General features: G+C 47.4%; 1 protein-coding gene across 21 annotated transcripts in view; it reads right to left on the bottom strand.

Moving 5' to 3' along the window:
- Positions 1-15,702, bottom strand: part of CELF1 (CUGBP Elav-like family member 1) — a 76,916-nt gene that overhangs the window by 9,211 nt on the left and 52,003 nt on the right. For 8 of the 21 annotated variants that reach the window (XM_090261517.1, XM_090261483.1, XM_090261449.1 and 5 more), the window contains 10 exons: positions 15,118-15,252; positions 13,943-14,022; positions 13,436-13,597; positions 10,930-11,005; positions 9,356-9,484; positions 8,903-9,016; positions 8,046-8,231; positions 6,225-6,368; positions 5,363-5,526; positions 1,338-2,091 (listed from right to left, as the gene is read on the bottom strand). In XM_090261517.1, coding sequence (XP_090117643.1) covers positions 5,399-5,526; positions 6,225-6,368; positions 8,046-8,231; positions 8,903-9,016; positions 9,356-9,484; positions 10,930-11,005; positions 13,436-13,597; positions 13,943-14,022; positions 15,118-15,252 — 1,154 coding nt within the window. In that variant the 3' untranslated portion in view covers positions 1,338-2,091; positions 5,363-5,398. Of the gene's footprint in view, positions 1-1,337; positions 5,133-5,362; positions 5,527-6,224; positions 6,369-8,045; positions 8,232-8,902; positions 9,017-9,355; positions 9,485-10,929; positions 11,006-13,435; positions 13,598-13,942; positions 14,023-15,117; positions 15,253-15,702 lie in introns of those variants that run through there. The other 13 variants (XM_090261526.1, XM_090261478.1, XM_090261472.1 and 10 more) reach the window with 9 other exon arrangements.

Below are 15,702 nucleotides of genomic sequence, written 5' to 3'. Positions count from 1 at the left end.
CAAAATATATTGGCAAACACGGATTCTGAACACACAGGAAGGGGAGCCTCAGCGCCTTCTGCCAACAGAGGCGGCTCTGTGCAGTCAGACTGTGGGGTGCACGGCAGTCTTGCTCAGGCCGGGGTTCCTGGCCTCTTCCCATCCAACCGCCCCTTCCAGGAAATTAAGCAGCCTACCATACACTGCGCCTTCATCTGGCCGCCCCTGCCTTCCAGGAAAAGGGGCCTCAAGCACCACACTAGGCCACCTGCTGGGTCCCAGAGCAGAAATTCTGCTGGGACCCTTCCTTCATCAACCCCAGCACGGATGACGCTAACAGTGCTTCTACCTTCCCCTTCCCCACCCCCGCCCCGCCCCTCGCTGCCCCTCCCTCTCCACCCGTCCCTGGACCATCCTGCTTCCCAGCTCTCCCGCCCACCAGCAGCCTGGCTCCCTGGCTGGGATCTCTCACCAACTCCTCCCTCTGCAACCTCTTACCTCCAGACCCATCCTGTGACCTCTCACCTCCTCTGGGCTCTCCCTCGCCACTCATATTCCTACTCAAGCCCCTAGACCCTGAGGGTGGACGGTGCCACAAGAGAGGAGGGCAAGTTCCCTTCAGGGAACCAAGGAACTGGCTTGCCTGGCACCCAGGGACAGTAGCTATTTGGCTCTTCACCCAGTTTTAAAAAACAAATCCCTGCCCTTACCCCATTCCACTAGCTAAGCAAGAGCAGAGCTGCGGTGAAGAGCCAGTGCAGGGTAGCTGGTGGCCAGGGCTGTAAACAGTGTGAAGACTGTAGTATTGTGCTTGTCACCTAGGAAAAGCGCTGGCGGGAGCACTGCCGCTCAGTGCACAGATGGCCTCCTCCGAATGGTCAAGAGCACCCTCCTTCTTCTGGACCGAGGGATGCTCACGACCCTTAATCCCTAAGCCTCCTGCCCACCTTCTGGCAGCCACCTTCTGGGTTCTGCCTCTGCTCCTCGGGCCTCTCCTGGCATCCTCCCAACCCGTCTCTGAGCGGGGCAGCCGGCCTCCTGGAGGCCCTGCCGAGGCCTGGAGGCCACATGAGGGGACAGTCTAAGTGCACAGGCAAACGCTCCAAGGGCAACAGAGGAGAAGTTGCCACTTCAAAATAAAACAATACAATCTTGAAAAAATAACCCCACAACAATTTAAAACAGCTTCTTTGAAACCCTTTTAAATCGGTCAGTTTTTGCACAAACTATAGAAAACAGAGAGGTGAACGTGATATATAAGAAGGTGTGAAGAAACAGCAGGGAACATGCAAAACTTGTTTTTTGGGGCATAATCTTAGTAGGAAAGGAAAAACTTCCAAACAAAAGCACAAAAACAATACAAAAAAAAAAAAATCAAAGCATCACATTTTGCCGTGGAGACTGTGGGAACAAGCATGGAGGGACGGGGCGGGGGACCCCGAAGGACGGCTGCAGGGCAGAGCCTCCGGAGGGAAGGGGCGGGCCGGGCCTGAACTGCAGCCTGCTGTCAAAAAGGAGGGGCTGAGGTGTTTCTGCAGCTGAGAACTCAGAAAAACAAAAATGAGAACACATGCGGTCTCCTCAAGCCCCACAAACTGTTTCAGCAAAATGTGCTCAGGAGCCTCAAAGGTTTCAGTGACATCTTTTATTTCATTGTTTACTTCAAAGTTGTCTTTAAAACTAAGCACACAGAAACAAAGCCTAGAAACGGACTGGCTGTGTGTTCACAGAAATACAAACACCACGCGGTATGTGCTAGTAGGGCTGCTCTGAAGACAGTTACAAAGAATTGGAATCACAAAATCAAGTGGTTATCTTATGAAGTTCTAGAAAAATAGATTTTTTTATATTCAAATGCAAGTTTAAATATTTCCCCTTCAGCAGTCGTTCTAGCAAAACCAATTTGGCAGCACAAAAGAAAAAAAGGAAAGAAAAAAGAAAAAACAAAGAAAGAAACAAACATAATAAAAATACACATCAGCATCAAAGGTCAACACAAGGTCAAAGGTGAGAGTTCAAGCATCAGAGAAGCTGAAGAGACAGGGATTTGGACGATGTACTTGACGCCACATCGACATGCTTTAGGCACAACGATGAACAAACGGCAGGAATCTAGAAAAAAAAACAAACCAGAAAGAGGGAGACCCACTGAGTTACACAGAGCAATACATCCAAACAAAGAGAGAGAACAGGACACTCACTGTGTACAGCCCTGAAATGAGGAGGCGGGCGGGGCGGGGGGATGACAGGGGACCGGTGCACATGCTAACGATGGACACAGGGAGAAGTCAAAAAGGACATGGAGGACACCAAGAACACATCCAACTGCCAGAGACAGAAGGGAAACTAAGGCTTGGATTTTCCCTGAAGCGTCCAAACACATGTGAGAAGGTCTCTGGCGGAGCAGAGCCCCGGCCTCTCCAACTCCCTGATGAAGACCCAGGAAGCAAGGAGAGCGCTTTACGGGAGAGGGCCAGGATTTCGCCTCCCTCCTATGGGATGGCTCTTCTGTGCCCGGAAATCCAAGCTCTCAGCTTCCACCCAGGCCCTGGCCACTCATGTGGGACCCAGGAGACAGTGTCTAGCTGCATTCCAGGCAAATCAATTTCATGATGAGACCCAAGTAAGAACAAAACTACAGGAGAAAACACGTTTATGTAAGTGAAACCCCCACACAACAGTGAAAGATCGCTTAAGACTTGACTGCGAGTCTCCACTCTCTGAAATGAAGCCTTTCACACCGTGAGACTCGTAGGGGAGCAGCTTCTTCACAAAACCATCTTTGGCCTGGGAGAAAACTGTGCTCAAGGGCGGTGCTGCCATGCTACCTCACTGGGCAGGGGCGGGGAGAAGGGACAGAAGTGTCCAGTCCTGCCAGCTGGCCACTGTGGCAGCCCAAGGGCCTGCTGGGGCAAATGCTCCTTTTAGAAGAGAACCCGCAAGCAGGTATGAAACCTCAGAGTCTGGTATCAAAGGCGGGTTGATAACACCTTTGCCTTTCATGTCCTTTGGGAAGGAGTTTCTGAAGGTCCCAGAGCCCAGGACAAATTTGTGGACAGTAATGGTGCGCTGCGGGCAGAGGGAGAGAAAGGGGGGAAAGTGGGAATGGAGTGGAGTTCTGGGACTTGGAAAACCCCACATTGGCCAAGGAGGAAGACGTGACAGAAGGCTAGCGATCACAGCACCGCAGCGCCCTGGGGAGCACAGCTTCTCCTCCGCCAATTCACAGCATTAAAGCCTCCCCCCTCGGGCAGATTAGCTGGGCTGCTAACAGGCCACAGAAAGTCAGTAGTTTCAATCATACACAGCACCCTGTGTGTATAACAATCACATTCTGGATTCTACAAAATCCTGGCCTTTTCCAGAGATATAATTTAGGTAATAAATATTCTCCACCCCGGAGCTGTATAAAACTTCTATAAAAATAGAAACGACATTCTTGATTCCAGCCGGTTGGGATTCAGAACAGCGCCTCCCCAACCTAGCATTTTTTTCTTTTTTTTTTGTTTTCTTTTTTCTTTTTTATTTTTGTTTTTTTGCATTTATTTAAAAAATCCCATCAGGACCCTGGAAGCCTTTGGAACAGTTTTATCCTTGAAACACAGGACACATTTCACCCAGTGTGCAGAATTCAAGTTTACGTGGTTCAGCTTAAGTATGTTTCACGTTCCTCAGAGGACAACAGACCCAAGTTATTACTAAGAGAAGAAAACAGCTGTCCCAGCTTCAATGGGATAACCCAACACCGACTACCTGTGCAACAGCAAGACGGTCGGTCCCTGTCTGTGACCCAAATGGACAGCATGATGAGGAGAGTCCCCATCTGACTCACTAGCAAACCAACCCCTTCAATCTCATCGCCGCTGTTAGGGGTCAGGACTGACGTGTGAAATTTAAGATCCTAGGCACCCAGTCGCTGGCCTTGGCGCTAAGAGTTATATCTTAACAGGGCCACCTGTGCCCAAGTGCACATTCCCAACAGCATGGCCTTCCTGGCTCTCAACGCCCACAGCATTTCTTAGATTTCTCAGAGCGGAGGCGGAGCCCAGAGGCTGGGGGGTGGGAGGGGGCGGTGCGCGGGCACAGGCAGGAGCTGGGGTGAGACCCGCGGGGAGGCGGCGGGGAGCTAACTACAAGCACGTGGACAAATGAACGTGGTAACACTGAGGTAAATGAACACTAAATCCATACGGAGGCTGTAAACGTCCCATCATCTCCTCTGTCCTCAAGAGCAGAAGACGGGACTGGAGTGGCCGGAAGAGGGGCCTGCCTTGGTGAATTTCTCAGTCGCCTGAAGTACTAAGTGCGGGCTGGCCTCCGGCAAATGTAGCCGTCTGGCCTGAAGGGACCTTCTGACGCAAGCACACCCAGAAGCAGGCTCCTCTCCCCCAACCAGATGGCCTTTGATCACGCTGCTCAGGAGAGGAGCCCCCTTCAGCCAGGTACTGTAAGCCCTTCTTTGCTCTGCCCTCATGATAAAATGGTGGCTTGAGATGACATGACACCCCTGGCTGTGGTCAGTCACAAGGAAGGAACTAGTGTCATCCCTAGAGGCCTTCTTTAAAAGGACCTGGAAGAAATGGGTCATGGTCTAATGATCTGGTGTTGAAATAAACTAAGAATGACCACTCTGACCAGCTGCTTCTTCCTAAGAGACACTAGCCAGACAGGGCCAAGCCAACACCAATGGCTGGCGGGCAAGGCCGGTCCTGTTTTTTTTTTGTGTATGTCAGGCTAATTTAACAGGGGTTTTATTTCCAGAGAACGGTTAACCTCTTCTGAGGAATGAGGGGCAGAAATCCTGGACAGGAATCTGAAAAACTGGTAGCCAGAACGCAGTACTTCCCCAGAAGGCCGCTCTGGAAAGGCCTCAGCCACACCTCCCAGGGCTGCAGGCTGTCAGCCCCTGCTCGCTGTGCTCCAACACCAGCCCCACCAGCTCCACCCACCACAGCTCTTGGACATTGGTTCTCATTTCATCCACTCTTGAACTCGGGGGGATTCGGGGGGTCAGTTTTTGGTTTCACTCAGTCCTCTCTCTGGGGTAGTTTTGGGCAAGTTCTGATCTTCTTTAATGTTTCTCCATTCCCCTTCCTCCCCCAGGGCAGTGTGATGTTGGTCCTTCTCAATACACTGGTTACAAACACAGCAAACTTTAAATAAAGGAAAAAAAAAACAACTCAGGATATGGCACCTAAACTCCAAAGTAAAACACTGGAAACCAAAGCACAAACTCGTCCTCTGCACGAAGCGAAACTCCCACAGAAGGCAGTAGCCGCGTCTTCGGGGCAAGCAGTGCCTGCGAGTGGCGGGGGTCAGGGTCCGGGGCTGCCCACACACGGCCTAGGGCTTCGCCTCGCTAAGGTGCTCCTCCCCAACTTACCAGAGACCCTCTCACTGCAGTCTGAGGGGAGCACGCTCAGTAGGGCTTGCTGTCATTCTTCGAGCGTTTGAGCTGCACTTTGAGCCGCTTCATGCCGATCTGAAAGCCGTTCATGGACTGGATGGCAGCTTGGGCCGAAACAGGATTGTCGTAACTTACAAAACCTGTGTGTCCAAGCAGAAGCCTAGGTGAGGGACGTAACGAGGCAAGGAGAATCTCGGTCCTCCTTATGCAGGGAATCCTTATGAGCTTAGCCTCAATTCCCAATTTTTCTCAGCAGGGACAAAAATTCTGAAAGTTATACCACATAACGTAAATCAGGTTCCTGACAGTATCACCTGACGCTGACATGGTTCTTCTGTTATTTTGGCCAAGCCACTTTCCACACATTATTTTACGCTCTGGAGAGAGCGTGCAGGCAGAAACCTTCGTGCTCGTTACAGAAGAGAAAAAAACTGAGGAGGGTCGCCCTGGCTGGTGTGGCACAGTGGACTGAGTGTTGGCCTACAACCCAAAAGGCTGCTGGTTCGATTCCCAGTCAGGGCACATGCCTGGGTTGTGGGCTGAGTCCCCAGTTGGGGGCGTGTGAGAAGCAATTGATGGATGTATCTCTTGCATATTGATGTTTTTCTCCCTTTCTTTCTCCCTCCCTTTCCCTCTCTCTAAAAAAGTAAATAAATAAGATCTTAAAACAAACAAACAAACAGAGGTTCAGAAAGAGGTCACATAAATCCGCACACGGATGATTTAAACAATAACCCAAACTCCATCACAGGTTTTTGGTATCAACCTCTTCCCCTTCTCAGTGGTAAAAATTACCGCCCCCCTCCCCACACACACCCCAGAAGAAGCGCCAACATACCAAAACACTTGCTCAGGTTTGTCTGCTTGTCGATGAAAACCTTGGCAGACACGACATTCCCAAAGGGCATAAACATCTGCAGCAGGTCCTGATCTCCAAACTCCTGGGGCAGGTGGTAGATGAACAGGTTGGCTCCCTCTGGACCTTCAAGACACCCATTGATTGAAAAGGTATCAGTGTGAAGCGTGCTTATCCTCCTGCATCGTCTCTCATTTCCCTCTGGTGTTAATTAAAAGTGTCAGCACCCCAACAAACAGATTCTCCAAATACAAAACAGGGAACGGAAGGGCAATCACTGAAACAGATCCCCTCCCTCATGTTTAGCTATGCTCCGTGGTCTCACTGAGGGATGTCAGAATCGGACCCTGTGGGAGGAGGGTATAGTTAAGACAGAAAAGCAGGCAAACCTGCATAATATGCAGCATAAAACCAGAGACTAGAAGCATGCAGAAAAACACAGAAAAGGAGGTAGAGTGAGCTTATAAACAAAACAGTTTGTTTCAAAATTATGCCTAGAAATTACGGGGTGGCAAATAGGTCAGTAATTTCCAGGGGCAGGGAGTGGGGGCAAGGAAATGACTACAAAGGGACGTGAGGGAATTTCTGGGGGTGATAGAAATGTTCTATATTTGTGATGGTGGTTACATGACTGTATACGTCCATCAAAGCTTAGAGAGCTACATTCCCAAAAAGGTGAATTTTACCTTATGTGAATTGTACCTCAGTGAAAAGAAATTTCATTTTAAACTATGATTAACATTCAGCTCAGAAATAGAATATGCTTTCCTCCTCCTACCACTCAATAATTTTCTAACCAAGAAGTTTCATTATAATCACAGTGCAGCCATTCTAAAGCCACCCTGGCCTCCCTGATGTTGTCAAGCACATTAAGGAATACTGCTGCCTCAGGGCCTTTGCACTTGCTATGCCTCTGCCCCCCATCACTTATCTTCCTCTGCTTAAATGGCCACTTAGAGAGACCGTCTTTAACCATTTCGTATAAAATGCTGTGTCTCCGGCATTCCCTAGTCCCCTTCCTTGTTCGTCATAGTTCAGAGCATCATTTGGAACCCCTCATGCTTTTTTTTTACTTGTTCATTTCTGTCTCCACAGTTCCCCCCATTCTCCTACTACCACATCTTAAGGCACATAAGCACCTGATTCAGGGCAGGTAAGCATGTACTAAACCAGGACTCCTTGATGTATGGCAAGAGAGGATACTTGTCTTTTTCCTATATTAGTGCTTAAACTTTGCCAGCTCCTGGTTGTAAAAGCCCAGTCAAATATAAGCAGAAGTGCAGGAAATACCTTATTCATACAAACCACCTCAGGCCTCTTCCTGCCTAGAAAGCCGCCCGCTTCTAAATTTAATACTATTTATATCAAAACATACTTCCCCTGCATCAACCCATGGGCCATAACTCTTTCTGTCCCATCTGCCTTCAGTCTGTCCTCGATTAGTAAAAGCATAGATCAGAAAGCAAAGAAAATGCTAAGAGAGCTATACAGGACACCCACGCAGATGATGTCTTCTGACAGGTTTATAATGACAGAAAAGACTTCCTAACAAAAAAATTGTTTCATCATCTAAAAATGGCAACTCCAGCCCAGAAGGATGTTCAGAGGTTCTGATTTGAGCCACATCCAGAAAACATTCCCAAAGCAGAGCACATGGAAAGAGCTTCTCAGCCCATCTTTTACACTGTCCAGGAGAGTGGCGGTCTGACCCCCTAAGTGGTTCCCTAGGCCTCGGCACCCCCCTTCCGTTCCGGCGCAGACAGAGGGAACCCCCGTCCGCCTGCAGGCTCCCCTGGCACTCACCTTCCTTCTGGCTTCCAGCAGCACCAATGCTCTGCTGGGTCAACAGGTTCTGGTTGTACAGAGTGGGGAGCGCCGCGGCGGCGTACTGCTGGATCCCCGAGTAGGCCTGCGTGAGGGCCTCCATGGTGCTCCCGGTGCCGTTGGAAAGGCCACTGCTGCCCAGGCCGCCATTTAAAGCGGCCATCCCTTGGTTGGGGGAGAGAACAGGATGAACAGAACTGAAAAGACACAACCGATACCAAAGAAAAACTCCAAAGTCCGCCCTTTTATCTGCTCTCCGGGTCGCCCTGAAGAGACACACCCATCTGCGCCGTAAGACTCAGGACTCTCACGAGGCCTCGTCGCTAATGGAGACAGCACCTTCTTTCAGTCTGTGCAAGAAGTTATACCACTTACATATGACTTGCCCCATTTTCTCTTTGGCTTTTCTGTCAAATCTGGTAAAATAAGAGTCCCAGGACTGGGGACTCAAGGGGCGACATGTGGTCTATGATAAGAAGGGGGTAAACCCTGTCATTAAACACAGCAGCCAACGCTATTGAATATATTCTATGGGCCAGACACTGTACTGAGCAATGTGCTCAGCACTCTTACCTGTGTTCTTATTTAACGTGACAACCCTCAAAACATTCTAATCCCACTTCATAGATAAGAAAATGAGCTTGGAAAGGTGGTCAAAACTTAGAGCCGGTTAAGGGGCAGAGGTGGAATTCAACTCAGGTCTGACTCAAAATCTCATGGTTATTTTTCAGTTCGGTGGGCCGCTCCATCATTCTAACAGCGCCCTTCACCAGGGTGTTCATAGTGCGCTACCCGCACAAAGAAAGGCCTGATAACAGCCAGGGGCTGCCGCTCACCTGCCAAAGAGCTGACGTTGAGGCCCGCCGTTGCTCCAGCTAATGTCTGCAAGGCTCCGAGGGAGGCAATGGGGTTGACAGAGCTGCTGCTGCTGGAGCTCGGTGAAGACCCTGCTACCAAAATCCATGAGTTAAACTCAAGCCGACACTCGCCCTCTCATGTCAACGGGAGCCAAGACCCAAGAGTGATACTACTTAAGTATTTATACTCTTAGTAAAAAGGTTTTTGGTCACTAATTTTGATAACTGCCCCTGATGAACATAAAGTCAATGATGGTTGCAAGAAACTGAAAATTATGAGATATCTCAAGTCAGAAGATGGCATGTGAAGATCTGTTGTTCATCATCTGTCCCCTTTGGAAACGGGTATTAACTGCTCTCCAGAATGACATACCCCTCTCGTGGGATTCCGCCCAAAGCACACGAGGGGCCCCTGGCCCACTACATGCTTACCTGAACTGGTGAGGACGCTGAGGGGACTGCTGGATGTCGTGAGAGCACTGGTACCACTGGGTGTGTTCTGAGCAGCACTAGCGGCAGCAGCCAGGGCAGCCAAGTTCTGTAACTGCATTGCATTTAACCCTGCAAAAGCCAAAGCAAGAGATCAGGGAGCAGGTAAGGGCGCCTGCTAGCCGCTTGGGCAATGACAGCGCACACTGGTAGGCGGCTAGTTCCAAAGAGGAAATGTGAAGCCTTATGAGCAGCCCCGCCGGGCTCCCAAAGGATTCAGATATCACTCAACTCATTAAGAAACTTGACTTACTTTCCTCAGAAGAGGTATCTAATCCAAGTGTATGCCACCTGAAGTGGGCATTAATAAAGGGCCGGGCAACTAGGAAACCAGGAAAGAGAGGTAAGTCTGTGGTCTACCACAGGGCCAGAGGACAATGCTAAAACCTGTGGCACAGAATGTGACCACATCCAAGCCCCTCACCCAGACCTGACAGGGGCTGTGTTCTTTGAAACTGAGGTGAACAGCAGAAAATGCAGCAGAGACCCAGAAAGGGAGGAACGGCAGGGGAGAATACATGTGAGAACAACAAGAGGGGAAAGAATAAAGAAACACCACCACCTGAATAGCAGATTAGTCATCAGGAGGAAAAAAAAAAACGAGCAAAAGAAAGACTTCCACATAGAACCTAAGCAATAATTAAAAGGAGAGCAAGGAATTCAAACCGCATTGACAAGAAGTTGCAAATCATTTAGAAAGATGATAGAAAGACAGAGGGATGGGGGTTTGTGGTGGGAGGAGTTAATGAGTAAGAAATTACAGCACAGATTTACAATCTAGCAACTTTCTCAGTCCCTGGGACAGAGCAAACAACTATCATAATTCCTCGAATGGTAAAATGCAGCTCACCTAAGACCGCTCCTTTCTCCAACGCACTAGCTTATCCTTATCCCGCCGCCAAAGGGGCAGAGACAGGCAGGTCTGTTGCTCCCCACCCACGCCAATTGTTCTGATGGACCCTGCCTCAGGTCTGTCTGTCTGTCTGTGGAGCCCCATTTTGTCATAAACTCAAGTATTTGTCAATTGAGTTTTCCATGCACGTTAACAGCAACAAAAGATAATTCACCTATGATATAATATATATAAGACACTAACTGCCTGGATTCTAGCAACTTCAGGATAAGCCATTTGCATGGAAGTCTTCTTAGGCTTTTCTTCAAAGTCACTGGGAAAGTCTCTTTATTGTGGAAACAGAGCTGCAGCAATTTTCTCCCCATCAAAATGGCCTCAGATAGTCTGCAGGTACTAATAGCTCTTTTCCGCCTTCTTCCTCAACAGAGGTTTAAAGGGGTGGGGAGCAGAAGACACCCCAGAACAACTGGCATCAATGACTAATAAGAGTCACCTTCTAGAGACGAGGCAGTTGAGTCCTGGGACGTTCGTCTCATGTCAGGTTTATGTGAGTGGAAAAAAACATTTTGTTCTGCACAAACAGTGCAAAACTCTCAGACTGTTGTTAGCTGGGTCTGTTGGCCTGGCTGCTGCTGCTGCTCCTCTGCAGCAGGGAAACACTTACCTCCCATCGGGTGGAGGCTGCTCAGGGTGTTGAGGTTCCCAGAGGAGGCAGTCTGCTGAAGGAGCTGCAAATAAAGCTAGACATTACACCAAAAAACAGAACAAGAGTGAGAGTGAGGGCTGGTTCTGCATCTGGGATAACTCTACAGCACAGCAAAGCGAGAGTGCAGAGGCCCCCAGAGAGAAGAACGCTGAAGACAAGAACCCAAGCCAACAACAGAAACGTAAGACTTGTGACAGCACAGGACAACACAACACAGCTAAAGCCCTGGCCCAGAGGACAGTGGTGCTCATCAAGTACTGAGCCAAGCTCAAGTGCCGGGGCAACGGAACACAGCACAGCGGAGGACAGAAGGAGAGCAGGGAACCAAGCTCAACTCAAGCAGCTACGCAGCCGACTGCACCGAGGGTCTGGTGTGGACGCCTGCCATTTCTATTTCCTCTCTCCCGAGTTCTCCTGAGTCCACACATCTTATTTTGCATATTGTTTCCATCTGGATACCCAATTTCTATTTCAAACAACTTTAAATATCAAATCGGACTGTTTCAGGGTATTCCTTGGGAGTCGTTCTTTACCAGCCACAACAGACTCAGGACTGGATCACTCTTTCCCACGCTGCACACCCATGGGGCCCATTTACCGCCTCCCCTCCAAACTGGCCTTCACTGTGGCGGATGAGCCAATGATTGAGGGATCAGTCCGTATTAGCTCATTACATACTCTCTTTCAATGGATATCCCATAACAAATGAAACACAAGGACCTGTCCATGAGCTTATGGATCTCCATGGCCTTGACCTTATTCTGTATCTTAGCAAACCACAATCTTCATCTAACCAACCTGCTGAAAACCTTTGCTACATTCGAATGTAATCACTGTTCTGTATGGACAACTGGTATTCTTGTTTCTAGATCCTTTATTCAACCTGTTGCCTGTTCCCATAAACATATGTCTTGGTTTCTGTCATGAATCCCTTTAGTTCATAGGTTTCAGGAGGTCCACAAACCTCTAGAAACAGAATGAAAAAAAAAATGCACATACAATTTCTACCAGGTTCTCAAAGGGGTCCACGATCCCACAAAGATTAAGAACCACTGCTATGGTCTGACAGAAATCAGGTTCGATCCACATATTCCCAGAAAAACACTCCGTGATTACTGGTGCTGCACTCTCACTCCCAGCCTGTTTGCACCCACGCTGCTTTTCCTTAAATGCCGCAGGCAATGCATTCAGTCCCAACTAGTGGACTGCGCATACTGGACTTGGCCCCTTCATTTCCTCCGTAAACAAGAATAGCTCTTAGGGAGGGGATCACATCCAACTTAAAGGAAACATAGCTCTCACCAGATACCACCATGTACTTGCTGGCAACGACAACAAAAAGGGGGGTGTTCCCTGAAAAGAAGCTCTAAACTTTCTAAGAAAAGTAAATGCACATCATGGAGATCACTTTCAAAGCATTATCATTTTGGCAGAAGACTAAAATCTCCCCGAATTTTCTAAACTTTTAAGCAACATTTCTAGCACTAAGAAACAATTTCATCTGTTGAAATAGAACAACTAGCTACACTTTTTCAGAGAAATACTAGCAAGAACGAACTGGGATTTCTAACACATTAGAATTATGGAGACCAGGGGGGCATCAAATTAGCCAAAATTCAGACTGGGGGTCAGAAATCATTGCTTTTGTTTTTGTACAGAATAATCTTTGAAAGGATGAGGAGTGGATGACTCTTAATTATTCCTATGTATATATTTTTGGACTATCCATATAAATCTAGTGGCTTCACCATTTTTTCTTTCATTGGTAGCTTTACAGATGACTTGTTCTTTCTGATTCGCAGATGACACAATTTTAATTGTTGTCCTGTCTGCAATTCCTTTTGAAGGTTTAAAGCAACGATAATCTCCTGTAATACTGCAGACCTAGTAACTCTTAATGACAAGTTGGAGTCTGCCCCTCTTTTGGACTATATGACTTAAAATCAATAACAGAGAGATCAAATCAAAAGAAAATCTATTTACAATATAGTGAATTCAAATATACATCTGTAATACTCATTTAGTAACATCCATGCTTGGTCTCTCAATCAGCAGAAAGAAGCATGTATGATAATCTTCAGGGAGACCCAATAAGGTCTTTAATAATGCCCTCTACACCTGGTAGAAAGAAATATGGAGAAAAATATTTGGTAGTTAAGATTCCCTCAGGAATTTTTTTTTCTTGGGGGCAGGGACACAAGATGTCTCTAAGTCTCTTTATCAGGAAATTACAACTTCACTTTAACTCAAGATATAACCAAAGCTTCAAGATACAACCAAAGATATGTGACCAGAGAGATAGAGAAAATAACATGACTTAAAGAATATTGCATTGTCTGAATGTTTGCATAAAATTTCAATGTGCTACAAGTTGTAAATGCCACGTGTCTGTGAGCTGGGGACAGCGGAAGAAGAAGAGCTGGGAGCTTGCACAGTCTGCAGAAAGCAAACCACAGAGACTCACTGCTAAATACTGGGGTCCAAGAGTATTTAGACCAGCAAGGTTTCCCCACACAGATGCTGCGCTGATTTGCTGCATCTGCTGCTGGAGCTGCTGGGCCATTCTCTTCTGTTCTTTGTCCTTCTGTGTATCAGCAAATTTTACCACCATGGGGGATGAGCAACCCTATGAAAACACCAAAACCGAAGGGTCAGACTCCTCCTCTGGGTGTAGGAAAAAGCCTCCTTTCTAATGACACATGGGCTCCATTCTAATTTCATTCACTGCCAAATGATTCTCTTCCTGATACACGTAAATGGCAAAAGATAATTTAAAAGGGCAACTAGTTCCAATATGTTAATTTTAATGTTAATTTAATAACATCCAATATGGTAAAGAAATGATTGGTTTCTAACTTTAAGATTTTTGGCCTGCTTAGCTTTTAGAACAATCATGCTGCTAGGCTTTGCAGGCCCAGTGCCCTGGCACTCTCAGGCTTGGGAATGCCCCCCGGCAGCCACCTGCCCCTACCTCCATGGTCTGTGCTTGGTGCATCGCCTTGATAGCCGTCTGCGCCATGGCTCTTGTTGTGAAAGTCACAAATGCACAACCTGGTAAGAGAAGGATCAAGAACTCTTTCATTCATTTGCCTATTTATTTTTAGAGAAGAGGGGATGGGAAAGAGAAAGAAAGGGAGAGAAACATCAATTGGTTGCCTCTTGTACACCTCCAACTGGGGACCTGGCCTGCACACAACCCAGGCATGTGCCCTGACTGGGAATTGAACCGGTGACCTTTCAGTCTGCACACAGGCCAGCACTCAATCCACTGAGCCACACCACCAGGGCCATTTCCTGATTTATTTATAGACATTAACTGAGCAGTTAACTATGTGCCAAGTACCATGCTAGCAATACAGACATGGTTCCTGCCTTCAGGGGTTCATGATCTAGTGGAAGAGAGAGCCACCTTACAGTGGGTGCTAACTGCTAAAACCAAGGAAGCACAGAGAGGAAACAAAGGGCTTGAGGGACAAAGGAGAGTTCACAGCCTCTAGTTCCTCTTGAGAAGTGTTTCCATTTTGACATCAAGAACGTTTCTGGAGAACTCCATGCGGATTGGAAAGGAAAGGGAGAGCTCCATGCGATTTACAAGGAGGGTGGGAACTCCATGTGGTTCTGCATTAAAAGCTGGGGGGCACCACAAGGCAAAACCTCCCCAGTCAGGCTTGAATGATTGGGAGCTGCTGGTAAAACTGAACTGTGTCTGGGAAGTAGGAAAACTATCTCTCTGACTTTTCTAAAACTAGCCTGGTTTGGTAGGGGGAGGCAGAACTATGTGTTTGTGGGTGTTTTAAAGAAAATAAGACTTAATGGTAGAAATCCACAAATAATCTAAATCTATATAACCTTTAAATAAACATTTCTTTTCACACACACACACACAAAAGAACATTTCTAAGCATAAAAAGAGAGTTTTAATACATGACACTGAAGTACAGAATATAAACTCCTTAAGGATGCAGGGAGAATACAAAAGGGATCCAACCGTAGGAGGAATTGTGACAGGCCCTAGACACAAACACCATGCCTGACCTCTCCGCCACGAGAGAGCCACGTTGACTAGGGATCACTGATTTCCACCGGTCCAATTAAAGAGAATCCAAATTCAAGACGAGTATCTTTAAAGTTTAAAAATGTGCCTACCTCGGCTTAGTCCATCAGGTCCCCGCAATATCCGGCACTCTTCAATCTGTCCAAATGACGAGAACATGACTCGGATGTCATTTTCAGTGCACTTCTTGGAAATCATACCAATGAACAGTTTCCTGTCTTCCACTGCTGAGAGAGTAAAACACAGAGGGTCTGGGCGTTACTCTACGAGAAGGAGGGTAACCCAGAGGCTCTGGAGTCAGGGCCACTTGGGTTTGAGCCCTGGCTCTGGTGCCTTGATACCATTTTCAGATTCTAAGATATACTTTGTTTCCAGTAAGTTAGCCCCTCTCCTTACAAACAATAGTATCTTAAAATTATCTCTGGAAGCACTTAGATAAAATAACTTTGTGATCTTATGAAAGTTAAACAGCCATTCTGTGCCCGTTTCCTCATCAGATTAATAGGGAAAATAGGTTTGCCTCAAAGGTAGCTGTAGGTATTATTAAATGCGCAGTGCTCAGATTCTTGCATAGCACTTAGTAACATTTGCTCTTACTAGCAATACTACAACTATACTAAAGAATGAGTTATCACACTTTATTGATATGACTAGAGAAACAGGACACACCTTTCAGA

This window comes from Furipterus horrens, unplaced genomic scaffold, assembly GCF_987537825.1.
Source record: "Furipterus horrens unplaced genomic scaffold, mFurHor1.1.pri manual_scaffold_2, whole genome shotgun sequence".
NCBI classification, from domain to species: Eukaryota; Metazoa; Chordata; class Mammalia; order Chiroptera; family Furipteridae; genus Furipterus; species Furipterus horrens.
This window is presented reverse-complemented; position numbering and strand designations above follow the sequence as displayed.